General features: G+C 39.5%; 3 protein-coding genes and 3 non-coding genes across 6 annotated transcripts; 1 reads left to right on the forward strand and 5 right to left on the reverse strand.

Annotated features, from left to right (window-relative positions):
• Positions 1-1,257: 1,257 nt before the first annotated feature.
• On the forward strand, positions 1,258-6,371 carry ddah2 (DDAH family member 2, ADMA-independent). Its single transcript, XM_086063528.1, has 6 exons — positions 1,258-1,486; positions 1,883-2,311; positions 3,747-3,935; positions 5,474-5,593; positions 5,714-5,857; positions 5,954-6,371. The coding sequence occupies exons 2-6, from the start codon at positions 2,012-2,014 to the stop codon at positions 6,071-6,073; spliced, it is 873 nt and encodes a 290-aa protein (XP_085919654.1). The 5' UTR covers positions 1,258-1,486; positions 1,883-2,011; the 3' UTR covers positions 6,074-6,371.
• Positions 6,372-7,587: 1,216 nt separating this feature from the next.
• Positions 7,588-9,910, reverse strand: rps5 (ribosomal protein S5). The gene is made up of 6 exons (XM_086062571.1): positions 9,796-9,910; positions 9,092-9,195; positions 8,637-8,846; positions 8,192-8,320; positions 7,795-7,893; positions 7,588-7,698 (listed from the first exon to the last, which is right to left on the reverse strand). Coding segments are annotated over exons 1-6 (612 nt in total). The 5' UTR covers positions 9,797-9,910; the 3' UTR covers positions 7,588-7,629.
• LOC147158060 (small nucleolar RNA SNORA3/SNORA45 family) lies at positions 7,967-8,099 on the reverse strand. The gene has a single exon (XR_015091479.1). It is a non-coding gene; the product is annotated as a small nucleolar RNA SNORA3/SNORA45 family (small nucleolar RNA).
• LOC147158061 (small nucleolar RNA SNORA3/SNORA45 family) lies at positions 8,459-8,591 on the reverse strand. Its single transcript, XR_015091480.1, has one exon. It is a non-coding gene; the product is annotated as a small nucleolar RNA SNORA3/SNORA45 family (small nucleolar RNA).
• Positions 8,920-9,053, reverse strand: LOC147158062 (small nucleolar RNA SNORA3/SNORA45 family). The gene has a single exon (XR_015091481.1). It is a non-coding gene; the product is annotated as a small nucleolar RNA SNORA3/SNORA45 family (small nucleolar RNA).
• Positions 9,911-12,941: 3,031 nt separating the features above from the next.
• Positions 12,942-19,644, reverse strand: ppt2b (palmitoyl-protein thioesterase 2b). Its single transcript, XM_086063463.1, has 8 exons — positions 19,206-19,644; positions 18,770-18,923; positions 18,248-18,343; positions 18,050-18,157; positions 17,033-17,116; positions 15,723-15,807; positions 15,493-15,547; positions 12,942-14,499 (listed from the first exon to the last, which is right to left on the reverse strand). Exons 1-8 carry the CDS (start codon positions 19,395-19,397, stop codon positions 14,356-14,358), a joined length of 918 nt encoding a protein of 305 aa, XP_085919589.1. The 5' UTR covers positions 19,398-19,644; the 3' UTR covers positions 12,942-14,355.
• Positions 19,645-20,064: the final 420 nt, after the last annotated feature.

Below are 20,064 nucleotides of genomic sequence, written 5' to 3' on the forward strand. Positions count from 1 at the left end.
ATCTCAGTGCTACCCAACATGTGGCAAAACAACAATCATTTACATTTACAGCCACACTTATAGGCAATCTTAACTTTTTTGTTTTGGATTGGAGAACTGCCAGTGTTGTTCATGTGACAGATCTTAGTGGACAGATGGTGTTCTTTAATCCTGTCTGCGCCCTCTACTTGCCATCTTTTATCCAACCCCCCTCGCTTACTCATTTCCCTTATGCTATTCCACCTCTTTATGTGCCCAGAATTAATATTTTTTTGTACCACGCCACCACTGATTTATGTCTTTGTGCTGTCCCTGGACTTAATTGCAGTAACTCACACAGTCAGAAAGGAATGTTGTGCTGCTGCATAAGTCATAAAAGTAGTGCCATTTGCTCAGTCACGACTGTCCAGAAATGTAAAATGTAAACTAATTCATTTGTTTTGTTATTAAAAGTGGCATGCAGCAATGCTTTCCCCCCACAGCCAGTAATAGTGCAACATGCTTTTTCAATAGTCAAGCACCATTTGACCCATTTGGGAAAAGCTTAAAAGATTATTTTTTTTATCATGTCAAGGACAAAAACAGATAACCGTTCTGAATAAACAGGCGCTAATATATGAGGACTGTGACTAAATACAGTTGAGGAATATCAGATAACAAAAAACTTAAAAATAAAAAGCATTCAAGAATTGTATTCAAAAACGTTTTTGGTGTTGTTAGGCTATACATGAGATATTTATACACCATTATTCAGAGTTTGCAGTCACTTTTTGCATTTTGTTATAATGCAACATTAAAATAAGGAAGAAATGTCACATTGTAAAATAAACCCAATAAACTTGTAAAGTCACTCTTAAATATTCTCCTTTATGTTACTGCATTGGTCATACAAGTACTGCAACATTATGGATAATATTTTAGCATAGCTGTTTAAAATATATATTTAAATAATCTCACTAGCCAAGAGGAGTCCTCAGTTTACAGTGGTCCGACATAACAGGGTTCGACGTACGAACGGCGTGCAACGAATTAGTTTGAATTTGGGTTTAGTTTTACATAGTTTTGCGTATATAAATAACCTAATAATTAAACATATTCCCCACTACTTTGTGTTTATATAGGCCGTTAATTTATTTGGAGTCAATAACTCAAGTGGGTAAAATTATGCACATCAACAAACCGGAAATGACACCTCTAATGAATAAATGTCATTATTAGCTCGACGGACATGGCGTTCAGATTCGTCGCCCACACGCCATAAAGTTAATTTCGTTAGAGGGCGGCGCAACTGAGATGTCGAGTATTTCTCTAAATCCAAAACGTAGTGTCTGAGAATTGAAAACGTTGTTTTATTTTGAAGCGCATACTGGGAAGTAGCACGTTTCAACACAGTGGTGGGCGGGAGGACAGGAGTGAAAAGCAGGATAACGGGAAACGGCCCTGTTTGGGAAATACATCAGACAGTGGCGAACGTGGCCAAAGCGTCTTACTTCCACGCTTTGAAGTGGTAAGGAGGACATTTACTTTCATGTCTTTGTTTGTTTTCTGCAGTTTCCCATGGGATGATTTAAAGGTTAATTAATGTGAAAGGATCAGAGTTGGGCGTCGCACTACTTGTAGATTGAAGATTGTTTGCACCGGTGCTAAACTAAAACCACAACTGATGGGCGAAAACATTTTTAATTAACCCACTTTTTGTCATGTTGATGGGTAAAAGTGGTCTTTAAATGTTTTACTTGTTTTACTTAAACTTGTGGAATCCCTTGAAGCAGACATTCCATTAGCATTGGAATTTAGTTTTGGAAAAGCTTTTTAAAAATGAATACTAAATAATACTATTGGACTATTATGTTTGGGTTTTCTAACCCTTTGCCCTGATTTAAGTTAACATCTCTTTTCATAGGTGGTGCTTCTTTTCTTGTAAGAATGCACAATAGGAGGTAGAGAGTGTCTCCACTTGAGCCAAATTCACTCCAACTCGACAGTGAAGAAATTGTTCCTCCTCGTGACACACCTACTCTGCTCCACAAAGATGGCAAACATGTGCCCGTACGGCCAGTTCACCCACGCGGTTGTGCGAGGCATCCCAGAGACCTTTGGGAAGGTTGTGGGAGACAACGGCGAGAACAAGGAAGTCTCAGTGGACCTGGCCAAGGCCCAGCGTCAGTTCGGCTGTCTGACCGGGGCGCTGAGGCAGAAGGTGGGCCTGCAGCTGATCGAGATCCCTCCGGACCCGGAGCTGCCGATGAGCTGGAAGGTTGAGGACGTGGCGGTGATCCAAGGTGGCACGGCGCTCATCACCAGGCCCTTCAGACAGCAGAGGCGCAGCGAGGTGAACACATAGAAATGTTTTATATTTCATTTCCTGTTGACAGGTCATTTTCATATCTTTAAAGGGGAAGTCAACCCAAAAAGTCCTTACAAAATCCTTCTGTCCAACTCAGCCCTGAGCAACTGTGATGCCATTTTCTTTGGGATTGGTCATGTGATGTTTGCAAGCTGAGCTGTGATTGGTTGTTAACTGATGCTGCATTCGAGACAAGTGTGGAAGTCGGACTTTTCCGACTTCAAACCAGGAAGTGTGTACAGGAGCGCCCCCTTGACGTTGTTAAATACATAAATGAAGCAAAATTCTGAGAAGGCAAGTTTGCTGGGGGTCAAAATGTGTTTTAAAGGACCAAAACAAAAGCACTATTCGCCATTTTGATTGTTTACGTTCGCCTCGAACGCTTTCAGGTCGGAACTGGAAAAAGCCAACTGGGATGAAACCAACTTCCAACCTTCCTCGAATGCAGCATCTGCCCTGAGCAACTGTGATGTCATTTTCAGTCGACAGCAAGTGGCAAAATGGCCGCCCCCTGAGATGGATAAAAGCAATTGGATTTTGCTGCTTAATGCCCGAAGACAGCTGGGATAGGCTCCAGCAACCCCGCGACCCTTGTGACGACAAGCGGTACAGAAAATGGATGGATGGATGGAATTTATATTCCACAAAAGCAATATTAGTCAGAATGCCATTTTTTAGACGAGCGTGGCTGCATAGTACTTAATGTAAAAACTTTTTTTTTTAATTGTTAGCCTATTCACTGCCAGCCCAGTTAAAATGGCTCTTTGACGTCTATAGCCGTCAATGGCAGTGAATACACACAAATACACACCAAGGATGAAATAAATTACAGAAGACTTATGATTCACTTGTCATACTGTGGTTTAAATGCAAATAGGTTATTTGTTACAATGATGACTGTGGGCGGAGCTAGATTTTTCCCCCCCCAACTTAGTGACTTTTCTCAATTGAATCTTATCTCATGATAATGCTTCAGTGTAGTCAGGTGACTTTTTATCGCTTTTTTGGTACCATATGACATTAAATCAAAGTGCGAGACATCAGCATGTGAGCAAGAACTCAGAGCATCCAAGGGTGAACTTACTGTGGGGCAAGAAACGATATAGAACTAATGAACCTGCAAGGGAAATCATCTTTTTTCCTCAAAACCAAACAAGGAAAGCATTCATAATCTTGCAGCTGTGCCATCATGTGAACACAGCTTGACATAACTGTACAAGAACTGAAAAATTATGATTTGGATACTTGACAAATGGAATTTTGGCAGTAGGAGTTGGAGCAGAATAATTTTGTGGTGGCAAAGAAAGTTGAAATGAAACCTCAACTCACTTCAACATAGTTCCTTGGCCTTAACAAGCCACCAGATGGCAGCAAATCAAAGTAAACAATTTGTATTTCCCGCCACTCGTCTTGTGTGCAGGTGGAGGCAGTGCGCAGGGTGATGTCGGAGCTCAACCTGACCGTGGTGGAGATGGACGGGGTTCTTGGGGACTCCGGAGGGGCCACGCTGGAAGGCAGCGACATCCTCTTCACGGGGAGGGAGTTCTTCGTGGGCATCTCGTCCCACACCAACCACAAAGGAGCCGAGCTGCTGGCGGACACGTTCCGGGTAAGAGCAAAGAAGCGGCGGATGACTGGTGAAGATGATTCATCTGTCAGTTGTTGTTTTTGTTTTTTTTGCTTGCTGTTAGCGTGAGCAGGTGGTGTCGTGTGTACCGTTACATTCTGTTAGACTAGGCATTGGCCGTATTAAAATTAGACCTCAAAATGAATTATTTTTTTTGTGTGTGTAAATAAAAACTAGATTTTTGTGTTTGTGCAGATAAAAAAATTGTTTCCATTGAACTCAATTTAAGTTGAGAAAAGTTAACTTTTTGTTTGAATTCTTAGTAAGTCACAGTGTCCCATCACTGGTTAGCCATTTTTAGAACAGACCCGTCGGCTACTCATGTTGTCCTTGTGGCTAACAAGCACCCACTGGGATTTTTTTTATGCACATTAAAATGTAATGTAATAGTTCAATTTAAAATGTGAAACTTGCTCTACACGGGTGATTTTTTTTAATTTTATCAATTTTTATTTTGATTATCATAGCTCACAACTTACAAATCACCATATTCACTATCACAAGAAATTTAGAAAATTACATATAAAAAAAGTAGCCACTACAGTGGACAGCTATTCAAAAGCTGCATTCTCCTATATGATTGAATCTTAAATTAAATAATAAATAATAATAATAAATTAAATTAAATCAAATCAAATTAATTAAATAAATAAATAACCTGTAATATAATTATTATTGCATGGTTTTAATATAGAAATTCAAAAGGAATTGGCCTTCTGTTTAAATAATCAGTACAAATTTGACTTTTTGAATAGAATTCCGGAAAATACAAAGTTTTCTACTATATTTACACGTGCTATGTAAAATTACAGTTGTTTTTTTTTAATAATTGAAAGTTGTTGATCACTATCATATAAAATTTTGTTGTTAAATTAAGTAATAAAATAATAAGTAAAAACATTTTAAATAAAATGTAATTCACAATTTCAACAAGTGTCCTAATATTAATTAAAAAAAAATATATATGTTGATGGCTGACGTCCATCATATTTTATACTGTACATAGACCCCCCCCCCCCCCCCCCTACCATTAAAAATGAACTGGGCCAAATCCTGACGTACATCATCAATAGCTGCACTACATCATGGTCGTTTCTGCTATTTGTACAGCTGGATGAATTGTTTGCAATCCTACTGAGCAATGCAATGGAATTAAATACGGGCCAAAAAGCAGCTGTTCCATGGTGACATATTTTGGAATCATTCGTTTGAGTCATTTGAACAGATGAAGCACAGGTGGTGATGATTGTTTTAGTAACGCCTGTGTTTTCATACCATGCCGTTTATGTAGTATGGAAAGGGGTCACATATCGAAACAATGTGCTGACAAAAGTCTCATTTTCACCTCAACCTTTAGGACTAAATACTCTTAATTCACTTTATTAATCGGTTTTCATGGCATGTTTGGGGGCCCCAGGCAAGCGACCGTGTTTGCCTAATGGTAAGCCTGCCTCTGCTGTTATGTAAGAGAGCGTAACGAGGCCGCATCAACAAAACGTTTTCCGCTCCGATGTGTTCAGGACTTTTCCGTGTCCACCGTGCCAGTCTGCGGTGGGATTCGGCTGAAAAACATCTGCTCGATGGGAGGCGCCAACACCATCGTCATCAGCAACAGTGACGGGGCCAAGAAGACTCTGCGGGTGGGTGTGTTTTGTGATTGGGCAAAAGTAAAAGTTTAAAATTCAACAATTTAAAAGCTGTTCAGAACTGCTTTTGATGTTTTCATGTATTCCAAAAAGTAAGTAGCGTGTTGTGTCCAGATGATGGAACAGCTGACCGACCACCACTATGAGGTTCTGACTGTGCCCGAGCAATCTGCAGCTAACTGCATCTACATAAAGGGCCCATCCAAGAGGGACTTCCTGCTCCACAGGCCAGCGGATGAATGTCCTGACAGTATTCCTGTAAGCCCCCCGACACACTAAAAAGTCTAGAATTCTTTGATTTTTTCCCCCCCTCCCTACTTCCCATATCAAATTATTCTTCGTATTTGTGTGCAGGCCTTCCAGAAGCTGCAGGACTACACCTTCTTGCCTACGGCCTGCAGCGAGACCTCCAAGTTGGGAGCTTCTCTGTCCTCGCTCTGCCTGCTTATCAATAAGAAGCACACATATTTCTAATTGTCTTATGCGAAACCTGTCCGTGTTCGGATCGCTTTGTGCTATCACGCCGGGGTAGGGTGGGTCTCTTCACAGAATGTTTATAGCCATTGTTGGAAGAAATGGCGAATGAGAGTGCTTGGTTTACACCTGCAAAAGTCCACTAGCATCAGTTGAGCTAAAATGCCACAGCTTATAAATGTCACTTTCTGGCATCTGGTCAATCCAGTTAACACTTCACTGGTGCCCTTTTTTTTTTTTATGCAAATTTTTGGATGAAATAAACAGCATTTTGTGCTTTGCAGTGTTGTAGGCATCACACCATGGGTGTTTTAATGCGTTGGTTGTGTGATTTAGATACTCAATGGGGGGGTCAGAATATTAGAATCTTGCCTTTGTTATAATTTGCTACAACTTTTGTATTACATGTGATTGTAAAGGTCCACCTATTAAAGTGTTTGAATACAAAAAGCTAGTGATGGTCAAATGAAACAGATACCTCGAAGCTTGTTTGGACTTTCTGAATCACACTGCTTCGAAATGGTGCGTGGAGAGTTTGTGTAGTTTTGCAAGTATCACGCGATTGATGCGCATACATCTCAGCATGCATTGACGGCCAAACTTTGGTGGCGGTAATTAGTTTGACCGTTTGTTTTGGCGCTAAGTTGTGTAATAACTACCAAGCTATTGAACAATGTGTTTTTCTGTTACTAATGGTGACCAGTGAAAAGTGCAAGTGAAAATACATCCCTGTCGTGTTATTTTGTAACTTCGCAAGTACGCCCTTTCATAAAGATGGACACATCCAATATATTTATGGAAAAACTTTTAACACCTGTAACTAACATGCCGTTCCATATTTATTTGGACTTTTATTGCGGAAAGATAAGGATGAGTGAATGTTTCACTTAAGTGACAGGTTGCTTTTACTTTTTTCATCCACTAGATGTCTCGTGTTGCTTTCACTGAAGCACCAAAACACTAATGAAGCTTCACCTGCCCATTTCTACAAAAAGCCACAATTGTCTTGGCTCTCTTAATGTCGTCACTACAAATTTCCCCATTAAGTAGGGTACATGCATAGCAGTGTTTAATGTGAGACCCCCACAAGTGGTAATAAATCAACATTAGTAGTAGCCAGGTTTACATGGAGACCCAAGTCATTCTGATTTAAATCAGGTAGTCACCCTTTAACATGTGACGTGATCCATGCCAATCGGCCAGATGTCCCTGAGGGCTTTTAGAAAGAAACAGAATGCATGGTCACTTCATATTAGCAAATGACCCTAATTTGTCAAGATTAAGCACACCCTAAGAAAACAATTAAGAATACCGAACTCAATTACAAATGTATTTTAAGAATGTGCAAGAAACATTAACTTAAGCGCAATTGTTGTGGATCATTTGTTTGTGCATATTGCTTTGTTGCCCTTAAGCTCAATGTGAATTGTACATTGAAATAAAACTGGCAACTTTTGTCATTTCTGAACATGCTAAATTAAGAGTGAGGTCTGATAAACCACAGAACAGTAAAGTGATGTATCCAAATTTATTGATTTGTTAGTAAGAACATTTATTTAACGGTTGGACTTGGCAACTCTTTCCAACTCGTCTTTCTTCTTGATGGCGTAAGAGTTGGATGAACCCTGTGGGGGGGGCAAAGAAATTAAGAGTTCAACAAATCAAACGGCACATTCTGGGTACAGCAATCAAGGTAAAGCAATTCCACTCCACGAACAGACCTTTGCAGCATTGATGAGCTCATCAGCCAGGCACTCTGCAATGGTCTTGATGTTCCTGAAAGCAGCTTCTCTTGCGCCTGTGCACAGCAGCCAAATAGCCTGCAACACAACGACAGAAATTGTTACGGAGGCATCCGGGTGGACAAACGTGGCTACACAAACACAGGCAAAGTGATGTGTCTGAGTTGGTGATTGGCTGGGCCACCTCAGACTACAGCCAATGAATAAGCACAGACATTTTATTCTGCGAGCGCTCTAGCACACCAGGACAACAAACACTGTCGAGGCGTGACTCTAGCCTCGCGTTAAATAAATAAATGAAATTACGTTGGCAATTTATCATGAGCTTCAATGTCACAATATGAAGTTTAGTGCAAAGCTTGGGTTGTCATGTTACCTGGTTGACTCTACGGAGGGGCGACACATCCACGGCCTGCCTCCTGACGGTACCGGCGCGGCCAATACGGGTAGAGTCCTCACGGGGTCCACTGTTGATGATAGCATTCACCAGCACTTGCAGGGGGTTCTACAACAACAATAAAAGTTTATTTATTTATTCATCTATCTATCTACTTGGTTATTCCCTTTTTTTTTTCTTTTTTTTTACAATTATAATCTTCAACAATGTTCAACTTGATCAACATTTTAAAGAGAATTCAACAGGTCATGTGTCCAAGCTGGTGATTGGCTGAGCCACATGAGACGCCAGCCAATGAATATGCAGGGACGTTTCCTCTGCGAGCGCTCTAGCACACCAGGACAACGGAGCAATATCAAGGCGTGACTCTAGCCTCGCTTTACTAAACTTGTTCTTTCAATTGTGATCCAAGTTAATGTCACACCTCTCCAGTAAGCAGGTGGATGATCTCAAAGGCGTGCTTGACGATGCGCACGGTCATCAGCTTCTTGCCATTGTTGCGGCCGTGCATCATCATGGAGTTGGTCAGACGCTCGACAATGGGGCACTGGGCCTTGCGGAAACGCTTGGCGGCATAACGGCCGCCAGAGTGGGGCAGGTACTTGGCATACTTCTCCTTTACGGCAATGTAGTCCTGCAAACGCAAAAGAGCAATTAAACACAACATAGTAAAACAATTGTTTTATTTGGGGTGACTATTAAACTGTTCATGTGTCAAAGCTGGTGATTGGCTGGGCCATTGGAGACAACAGCCAATGAATATGCAGAGACGTATTCCTCTGCGAGTGCTCTAGCACACCAAGACAACGGAGCAATGCCGAGGCGTGACTCTAGCCTCGCTTTGGTCACCAAAACATTCCTACGAGGGGCTGTGTTCACCTGCAGGGAGATGTCATTGATCTGGACATCGTCGGTGCTCCACTTGCCAAACAGTTTGATCTCAGGACTCTCAGCCACAGCTGGTGCGGTCTCCCAATCAGTCACTATGCAAAGTAAATGGATTTGTTTTACAAAGCTTGCCTATGTGGCTCATGAGTTGTGAATACGATATTTGGATAACTTTGGGAGACAATAATGTGTGTTTATAAGAGTTTAAAAGCTTGGAGAAGAGATACAACAATTTTTTTTAATATGAATTATATGCCTGTCAACTACTTTAGCTTCCAAGTTAACAGTAATGGTTGGTTGGCTATCCTAAGCAGGGCCTTGGTTGACGCGAGTCTTCAAACACGTTTGCAAATAACAAAATTTAAAACAATCTTATCATACGATTGATTTTCTACAAATTTCAAAGTAAGACTTGCCAACTATGCTACAATAAAAACAGGACCGTAAAATCAATAGCGAATGCACCGTTAAAGCCGCCGCTAGCTAGCTTCCACATGGGCTAAAACTTAGCAACATGCTAGCGCTTAGCATTGCTGTGCAGGACGAAAAGCTTTAAGGGAAAACAAGACATTCCACATGATTACCATGCTCGTCGCAACTTTTGGGAAGACCGGGAGTTAATGTTCTTTCGATTAATGCCTCAACACTTGTTTTACGTGCTAGAAAATGCAAGTAAAAATGTACACTGGACTCACTGGTGTCTGACGGTCTGAAGCACACTTCTCAGAGACGGAAAAGGGCCTTCATGCGGCGCAGCTCTCACATATCCGCTGGATGGACACGTCTTCCGGTGCGCGATGCATGATGGGAAATGTAGTTTTCGTACTATGGTTTGGAAAAGTATGATTAAAATGGCGTACTTTGGATTACTATAAAGGAGCAGTTTCTATAAATATGCACACACAGGTAGATTTGTACAGCTAAATATATTTGTTAAATGTTATTTACTACATTTGTTTCACGTTTTATTGTTTTTTTCATTATATTCACAACTGTATATATACATTATTTTCACACAAAAAAGCATCGCTCAAATCACGTTTTAAACCTTTTATTGGGGAAATACATTGATTGAACACATTCTTAAACAGATTACACACCCTAAAATTTTTAACACTGTCAAAATGTGTAGTAGCATCTGTTTATATTTTTCAAAAGTACAACAAAACACCTTGAGGGAGCAGACAATCAACATGACAGATGACATCCCTTATAAGGTTAGGCAAATGATTTTCTGAAAACATACAGAACATTATAAAAAAAATGAAAAATATCCAACATACAAGTTATGGTCAAAGGTTGAATTTGGATTTGCTCAACGTGTTCATGACTGAGGAAAAAAAAGAAAAACTCAGAAAATTATGCTACTAGCCCCGAGAACATCGGCTGGCCCAATCAACCCCCTCATCCGGAATTTCCTCCTCCTCTGTAGTCCAGGGACGTGTTATACTTCTTATGAACTTTAGAAAGGTGCCACACTTCCCTGGATGTTTGGCTCTGTAGAGCAGTGGTCCTCAACCCTGGTCCTCGGGGACCGGTATCCAACCTGTTTTCCATGTCTCCCGCAGCCAACACAGTTGATTCATATCATCAGCTAATTAGCAAGCTCTGGAGAAGCCTGATAACGATTCCCACCTGTGTTGACTGTAGGAGACATGGAAAACAGGCTGGTTACCGGTCCCCGAGGACCAGGATTGAGGACCACTGCTGTAGAGGACATGCGCATTAAATATGCACAACTCAAACAGATAGGCCACACATTTCTTTGCCGAGCTTAGCGACTTTTTGATGGCGGGGTAGTACTCCACAATTTGATTTAGCTTCTCCACCCCCTTCATGGATGATTTGTACGCCACGACGCATTCCGGCATGAGCACAGCAACCTTCTTCCTGTGTCCTCTCTGCCGCACTTCACTCTGCTGCATCCTATCTTGGTGGCAGGTTGTCACCATCCTCGTCAACTGTTTGCCTTGCCACGCAACCGCCATCACCCTCTGATTATGACAAACAAGTTGCCCCTGTGATGACCCGAGGTTCCCGTCTGTCTTCCCTCAGCATTCCACAAACATTAGTCTGGGCTTCAAGTAGACGCTCACACAACGAAACAGACGTGTAAAAACTGTCCATGTAAAGTGTATGTCCCTGACCTGTGAGACGGTCAATGAGGGAGAAAACATTATCAGGCAGCGGACGAGCTTTCCCATAATAAGGCAGCATATTGAAGAGGTACCCCGTCTCAGAGTCACACAATACATAGGCTTTTACATTGGGTGGCTCAGGAACGTACACTCGCATTCGGATACGCTCTCCCCACGGCATCTTACACTTACTGACGCAAATGTTTTCGCGGGGCTAATACATTTCTTTGAATTTGTCCAGAATGTAGTTGAGCACTGGGCGGACTCGATACAGTTTATCAGATTCATCACGTGACGCATTATCGTTGAAATGAAGGAAACTTCATATATTAAGGTAGCGTCTCTTTGACATTGTCTTGGGAAAAAACTATGTTTCAATACCGTCAAGCAAATCCCAATACATTTCAACTATTATTATTTCTTTATAAAACCAGTGAGGAAAGTGAGTCCAAAGAATACTTTAAGTTCTTGGACTGATAATGGCTTCCAAGCATTTTCCTCTTGAAAACAATTTAGAGCAAACATGTTGGTCTGATCAACAAAATGCTGGAGCAGCTCGTTTGTTAAGAACAGCTCCAGGAAGTCAATCGGTAGGTCAGAATCCAACTCGGCAGCAGCACTGCGACGTCCAGGGGTTGCCATGAAGGGAATCTCATTTGGTTTCCAGTCAGCTTGATGCCAGCCAGGATTATCATCACCTGTAAACTAGACAAATATAAACGTTATCTAATCTATCCATAATTATTGTCACCTTTGGCGCATTTATGACAATTCTGAGCTTACGTCACAAGTCAAAATGGCGGTCAACTCCCTGAAAGAGTTCTCCGTTTATTGAAATGCTTTGGACCTTACATCGGTGTACTGTAATTTGATTTGTGAGGGCTATTTTGATGTCAAAATGTGATGAAATGTCGTTAGTCTATTATAAAAATCGGCCTGTTTTGTATGCTAGACACAGGCAAAAGCAATACGCTACGCGGTTTGCTTACACCGTATAAAGGAAGCATTGCATAGCGGAAATATCAGAAATGCCCGGATGTAAAAAGTCTTTAAGTTAAATGTACTGTACCTTCTTGGTATCTTTCTGGGTCGTCTGGGGAAGAAGCTCTGCTGTTCTTCAGAGGACGAACATGACGCTGGGTGATTCACATTCAGCGCGCAAATACTCATCTATCGAATCCCTTTCAAGGCCACTGAATTCGGAATCGCTTTCAGAAGAGTTTAGCTCAGGTGTGGTGCACGGACTTTCGTTACTTGGCCGGGCTCCTTCATCGTTGTTTCCTTTACACGCTGCTTTCCCGCTACTTTCTTCCTCTGCACCATCGCCATTATAATTTCTCAAGGATGGCGAACTCTTGTTGTCCATTTTGCACTATGAATCCACTTGACCAAATGTTTTTTTTTTCGCTGGCCTGAGCATCACCCTATTTTTCCAGAAAGCACGAAAAACGTTACCAAATACTGATTCAATGTATTAATAATTTCATTTCAGGGGTAAAATTAAACAATCTGTTATGGGTACATTGTAGCTGATTTGATGGTCAGCATCCTGAGATGACTAAGGCAAAAAATAAAAAATTGTCAAAATATGACTTGGGTGACTATAATACAGAATAACTGTCGTTAATACATACAATATTCAACACTTACTATATATGTACCCAATACCTATACATTATTTTCTAAATGATACCACTCAAAGCACATGTTTAAAACGTTTTATTGAGGAAATACATTTACAGTAACAGCTTCTCAAACACATTACACACTATAAATTTCAGGACAGTGTCAAAATGGCTGTATCTGTTTATCATTTTAAAAAGTTCACTTTATACCTTATAAACATGTGATGACATCCCTTCAAATCACACCATAAAGTTAGGTAAATGAGTTTGTACAAGCATACAGTACAACAAATGTAAAATATTCCAAAATGACAAAAAATTAAAAGCTTCAAACAGATCTTCTCATTTTCCCTTTTCAATAAAAGCTTTCCGTCTGATGTTTTAATTCATCATAAAGTTGAGAATTCCTTTCAGGAAGTTTAATAGAAGTCATTTCAGATCCACTGATACATGCTCCTATGATAAATTATATTATCCTTATCTGAAATACTACAGAAGGATTTATTATGAGAATCAAATCCCTTCCTAGATGGGCACACAATCAAAGGTTGCTCAAATGACTAACCCTTATAAGCACAGGCAAAAAGTGACACTAACGGGACTCGTATGCATTACTGCACAATACTGCACTCTGGCTAATTTGATTCTTTTAGCACGATCACAACAGGCAGTATATCTTAGCACTTACGGTATGGAACATGTAACACTGAGGCATGAGGGGGGACTCTAAGGCGGCATCTACTAAAACTGGTCCTACTCATAAAATAGCTACCATTAATGACAAGGAAACATGGCTAACCATGCATTTCTCAAAAATAATTAAATACTGCATTAAATAGGAGTAAGGCAATGACAAGATGACAAAACGTTGCTGAGGCACTGTTGTGTTGCTTTGATGTACAGGTGTGTAACCAAAAACTTACACACACATGGAAATGAGTGAACTCAATTCCTCCAGGAGTTGCTGCAAAATAAATTCTGGTCTTAGTGAATAGCTTAAATGCTGGTAAAGCTCTACATTTATGGAAGCATTTGCAATTTTACAGATGCAATGAACAGTAAAATAAATCAAAACAGCTGTTATTACTTCCAAATAATAACAACATTGTTAAGATTCCCATTAGATACCAAACTGTAGTGGTTCATATACAGGGGGCCTCAGTTTATACCAATATATGTAATTAGGAGGTTTAAAACGGCACACAATGAATCAGTTTACATTGCGGCGCCAAACGGCAGGCTCAGTTACCGCTGTATTTACTGTCATTTGTTTTATATTATATTAGTTTTCATTTGTTTATAATTAGAGCATAGAAATATTTACAACCGTTTTTACTTTAGCAGTTTAGTAATAGAAAATGGCGCATTCCGACTGCATACAAATTTGGATTACGTCGCCACCATAGGAGTACGTTGTAAACCGAGGACCCCTGTACTGTATGAAGCCTACATCATAGCAAATGTTGACGTTGATGACAAAGCGTTTTTGGTTCTAAACCAGCCACTTCTCCATGCAAGTGTGAAATACTGTCTCATTCGAGTGCCACCAGACATGTTGGACGTAAGGAACAGAACACAAGAAGAGATCGCCACGAGCCGCCAGCGTCTTCAGACCAAAGATGTCCTTTAAGTAGACCTGGATTAAGAAAATAGAGTTCTGGGTCAGCCCTTTTCTGGTTCCTTCTCGCTATGTTAATCACTCAGGACTGAGAAAAAAATAAATAAATCTTTACAATAATATGTTGTCTAGTCTAAACACGGTGTTCTGATTAACTCATTCACTCCCAGCCATTTTCACTGAAGCAACCCCCCTTCGCTCCCGGCTGTTTTACTGGATTTTGACTGATTTTGCAAGTCTCACTGTATATTTTGTTCTATTGCTACAATAACTTGGAACCTACCAAAAAAAGATTCTAGTCTCTTCTTTTATCAGGAAAAAAAAGTACATTTGTATAGGTTTCCGTTTTGCAGCAATTAGCATTAGAATATACTAAGCTTCGTCATTATTCAAAAATCTTTTTTGCAACATGGCCCTGGTCGATCTCTTATACTCTGCTGCAACCTACTGGCCGTTTTTTTGTAATAACTACCATTGCTTTAAGTTACCTTTTAAGGTCAGAAGCTGCATCAAAGCTGCTCTAGCACTAAAAAAACAAAAAAACTTATAAATATTTTTGGGAGTGAAGGACAAAGTATTTAAAAAAGTATTTACACGTTTTTGAGTTTGAATGAGTTAATATTATGTTTGCGGAATATCAGCAAAATCCAAAAGTTGATTATTTATTTCAGGGGGGCGGCCATTTTGCCACTTGCTGTCGACTGAAAATGACATCACAGTTGCTCAGGGCTCAGGTAACAACCAATCACGGTTCAGCTTCAGAAAACAGTCGAGCCGTGATTGGTCGTCATTTTCAGTCGACTGCAACTAGCAAGATGGTCGTTTCCTGACAGATAAAAACAGGTGGATTTTGCTCCTAAACTCATATTTCACAAACGCAATATTAACCAGAATACCATGTTTAGACTAGTAGGGCTGCATAGAACACAATACAAGTAATAATGGCTCCTCAAATCATATATATAATAAAAAAAACACACAAAAAAACAGATAGGTCGGATTTTTACTCACGCCTTGTCGCTGCATCTCAACAACAGTCTCATTGTCGTCAAAGAATCCAAACTGACTAAAACAAACAAGCGGAACACAGACAGAATGTGTGTGTGAGCATCACATGAGTGTCATCTGTTCATCCACATGTAAAGGGAACAAACCTACACTAATATATGTAAACCGAGAACAAGAAATGTGGAAGTCGAGTAGTAAAACAATACACTACTAACTTCAAAAGAAGAACTCACCTGGACTGCCAGGGAGTGATGACTCCATCGTCTGGTCCTCCTACAAGCACCAGCTTGTCGATTCTCAAGAAGTTTTTCTTCCATTCTGAGAGATGGAAAAGAGTCAGACGTAGTTTTTTCCCCCCATTTAAACAGTTGACAAGGTTCCTCAACTTTTTAACTTAATCCCAAAGTTTCTTCCTGGATTGAAACTATATGCAACACTGTTACTCGTCAACGGACGCTACAGCTGCTTGTTTACTTTCAAACTTAGCTTGTAGCAGATGTGTGATGTCATGCATGATGTAATCGTGTCTTTGATCCACTGTTGAAATGAGACTGTATCTATCTTCTTATGTCAAACTCAGGTGACCATATTTTGATTTCCAAGAAAGATGACACTCGGCCCGGCCTTGAGATACTTACTCAAAATGTACCCAAAGATGCCACATAATATAACTATTTCAACGTATGCCTCCTCTGCACGGGTAGAAAAAAAACCATAACTCTCTTTTAAAGTCATACTTGACAAATGAATAAATAATAATGTTCTAAGACCAAAGTTTTTTACGCCAAGATCTACTTTTAAAGCGGCCAACATCCAGGAGGGTGGATCGAACCCGTGCCCCTACAACGACTCCGGTTTGGGAGCGTAGAGTGCTACCAGTGAGCTAAAATGATGTGTTTTAATATAATTATAAGTATTATAGCTCAGCGCTTTATTTGAACGCTGAGGAAGTGCGGTACGTAAAAGACGAACTTCTTTTTTCTTAAAAGTATTATTGTTTTTAATATATAAAAACAATAACACTCACACACAAAACCTGCCTTTTTCTCCTACACCCCTCGCCATCGAGTTGGGAGTAGTCCGCATTTAACAGTCCCCATTACAATTTTGTAACTAACATTTCTCTGCACTTATGACCTTTATATCTTTATCTATGTTGTGGCTCCATGTCTTTTACTATGCTAAAATGTGGAGAAAACCCCTGGAATAGATTTTTGTTTGTTTTGTTTTTAGTTCCCAGGGTCCCTGCATAGAAATGTGTTTCCGCTTAACAATCAATTTAACCTTTGACTCAATCAACACGCCCCAAAAAAAAAAATGTTAAAGAGCCTCAACATTTTGGAAATGCTGGCATACTACAATGGCTAGATTTTGCACTCACACTAACTGAGAAATAATTTGTTCATTTTTTTCTTTTCAAAAGGACACCATGTTGTCATTTCTGACATTTTGTTTTGTCATTGCTGCATACTGATCAAATCACTTGCAGACAATCTTATATCCACATACTGAACTTTAGTTCAAGCGAGAGGAATTGGCTGACCTGTTGAATTTGGATTGGGTCTGTCGCTGTTGAGCAGTGCCAGATAATCACTGTTGTTGGTGTACATATCCCAGTGGTGAGGATCTGAAGGAGGAGGAGGAAAGAGGCACTTGTTTATCTGCCACATTCAAACAATGTTTTGAAAGTTCACTTTAAAGTAGGGCTGAAGCATTTTGAAAAATAATCTATTATTGCGATTTAATAGGTGATTATGTTTACATCTGATCAGGGTCAGACTAAACAAGTTGTACTTTTTTCTGTCCCCTTTAATTCTTTTGCTTTACTTTGAATTTGAATATTGCTTTATATTGTTGTTTTTCTTTTGAACTCATTCACTGCCATTGACGGCTATAGACATCAAAAATTAATTTGAACTATTTCTACTAGTTTAATTTTCCCCCCCACTTTTGTTAACTAGCATATGAAAACCTTTAATTTTTAATTGTACATTTAGAACAGATATAACATTTGTGATTAATCGTGAGTTAACTACTGATGTAATGTGATTAATTCCGATGAAAAAAAATTACCGCCTGATGCCCCTAACTTTTTATATTTTTCTCTTCTTTTTTTTTTATCGCGTCAGGCGATTATTTATTTTAATTAATCGCTTGATTTCAATATTTAACTCATGATTAATCACAAATGTTATATCTGTTGTAAATGTACAATATATTTGTTTCTAGGTTTTAATACTCTTGTTAACAAAAGTGGAGATTTTTTTTTTAAACTAATAGAAATAGTTAAAATTATTTTTTTACGTCTATACCCGTCAATGGCAGTGAATGAGTTAAAATGAATTAAATAAAATTGATTGATTGATTGACTGATACATCTAAACACTATATTAATAATAGGATATAAGTTATATACGTATATACAGTATCTATTTTATATTAAAAAATAAAACCTAACAGCTGACGAAATTAAGTCTGTTGACTTGAATTGTTCAATTCTACTTAAAAGTTTCAAAAGGACAAGTAATGTACACAACCAAGTTATTGTTCTGAGTCGCACCATTCCAATAGTTGCAGATAGATACTCTCTGGCCCATGGCTGTGTAACACAGATGGTACAAGTTGGACTTGACAAACTGAGGAAACAGGTACTTCAAATAGTCGGTGTCTGGGAAAACAAAAAGCAGAAGGTCGTATAATCGTAATGCAAACCGCAAATAGTCACTAATAGTGCGTGTTGAGCTTTTAAGGAACTCACCGCCATATTGTCCTGCCTGAGGCGAAGACAGCGAGATGAACGAGTGCACATTGTGATTTGGCAAAGTGGACAATATTCCCCTGCAAATGAGTCCACCTGAAACAACATCAACAATATTAGTCTCACATACTTTAACTCTGTGTAGGAACACAGAAAAGTAGGGAAAAATAACATGGTGACTGACTTAAAATAAATAAATACAGGTATTTAACAGAAAAAAAGGCACATGCTGCTTTTACTTTCCTGCATTATCATCACACAGCAATGAGAACAAAAAATAATGAGAAAACCCTGATAAGCTTCACATTTAGAAAATGTCAATATGGACTGAAATAAAGAATGCTTCAATAGAAATTACAGCATGTGGTTAAACCGAAAATGCTTACTTTTCTTACCAGCAGTCATTGTGTAATGTGAACACTGTGTGTCATTCAAAGGTCAGTTTTGCGATAATAACACTAACTACAAACATGCCACTGCTTCGTGTGACTCGCACACGTGCACATACTGTACACAGTGCACCTTGAGAGTAGCAGATAAGATGGACTCCTTCTGCGGAATTCTGCATGATAGGATAAATGGCTGCCTTGAAACCCTCCACCTGCTTCCACATGGGCTGCAGACTGGAACCTCGGTCAAACAAGTCAATCACGGTCACATTAGTTCCAGGATGAGACTGGAAAAAGGGAGGAAAGGAAGGATAAAGTGTTAGATTTAAAAAACGGTGTCGATTATTTTTTATAATTGATTAATTTGTTGATTTTTTTAAATTTCAATCCCTTTATTAAAAAAGGACATTATTTAAAATTGACAGTGCAGAAAATGTACAAACATAAATTAATCATGATTGAGTTAGTGTATTGAGCCTTAACTTCCCAACGTAAAAGCAAAAGTTAAATTACATCGCTGCAGACCAGATAATCCAAACATCATCGTTCTGCCCATTTTAAAAACCTACCACGTTAATGAAGCGCTGCAGATTCTTAAAATCCCCCGAGCTGTCGAACAAGCCGTGCACGATGATCACCGGCTTGTAGGCGACCGCTGCAGCCCACAGACACGCACCGAGCAGCGGCCACAGGAGGCTGGCTGCCCAGTTGCTCCTCTCCCTTCTTCGGATGATCGAGTCCGTCGTAAAGCCCTTCATCATAACAATAAATACTCGAGATAAATCAACGCTGTATTAAAACGGAGAGGTGATAATTTAAATATAAAAGTTAATATTCGCTCCATTCCCTGCCGCCTCAGCCCTGATAAATACGACGGAACTTCCGCATAGTTGTTTTTCAACAGACATAGGCTATAATAAATAGTAAAATTCCCTTTAGTAGTTGTAGTTCGATTACACGGTGGTAAACACCGGAGTGTTGCATCTGAACGAGCATGAAGTGTTTATTTGTTCCGGTCTAGATTGAAACGTCACAAAATACGTCACTTCCTGTTTTGGACTGACACGGTTGCAGTACTCCACGCGTTTCAAAGCTTTAAAATACGGATTTAGTGCCATATCAACTTTTAATCAAAACTGTTCTACCTTAACGAATAGGTAACCTACATAAGATTTTATGTAAAATGAATGGATAAATATTGACGCATTTATTGAGAAACACAAATAAACAATTAAATTTAATTCAATTATTGTAAAGGTATTCCATTCACTCGTCATTGGGGACTTGCTTAATCCACCTCTTAAGACCACCATTTGAACATCGTAGTTATAGAAATATCAGAATCAATATTGATCTAACAACAAAAACATGTAAATACATTATAATCACAAGAGATGCTGATTGCGTGCAGATTGCAACATCTGTGTT

The sequence above is a fragment of the Leptonotus elevatus genome, chromosome 19 (assembly GCF_054856555.1).
Source record: "Leptonotus elevatus isolate MCC_2025b chromosome 19, RoL_Lele_1.0, whole genome shotgun sequence".
NCBI lineage: Eukaryota > Metazoa > Chordata > Actinopteri > Syngnathiformes > Syngnathidae > Leptonotus > Leptonotus elevatus.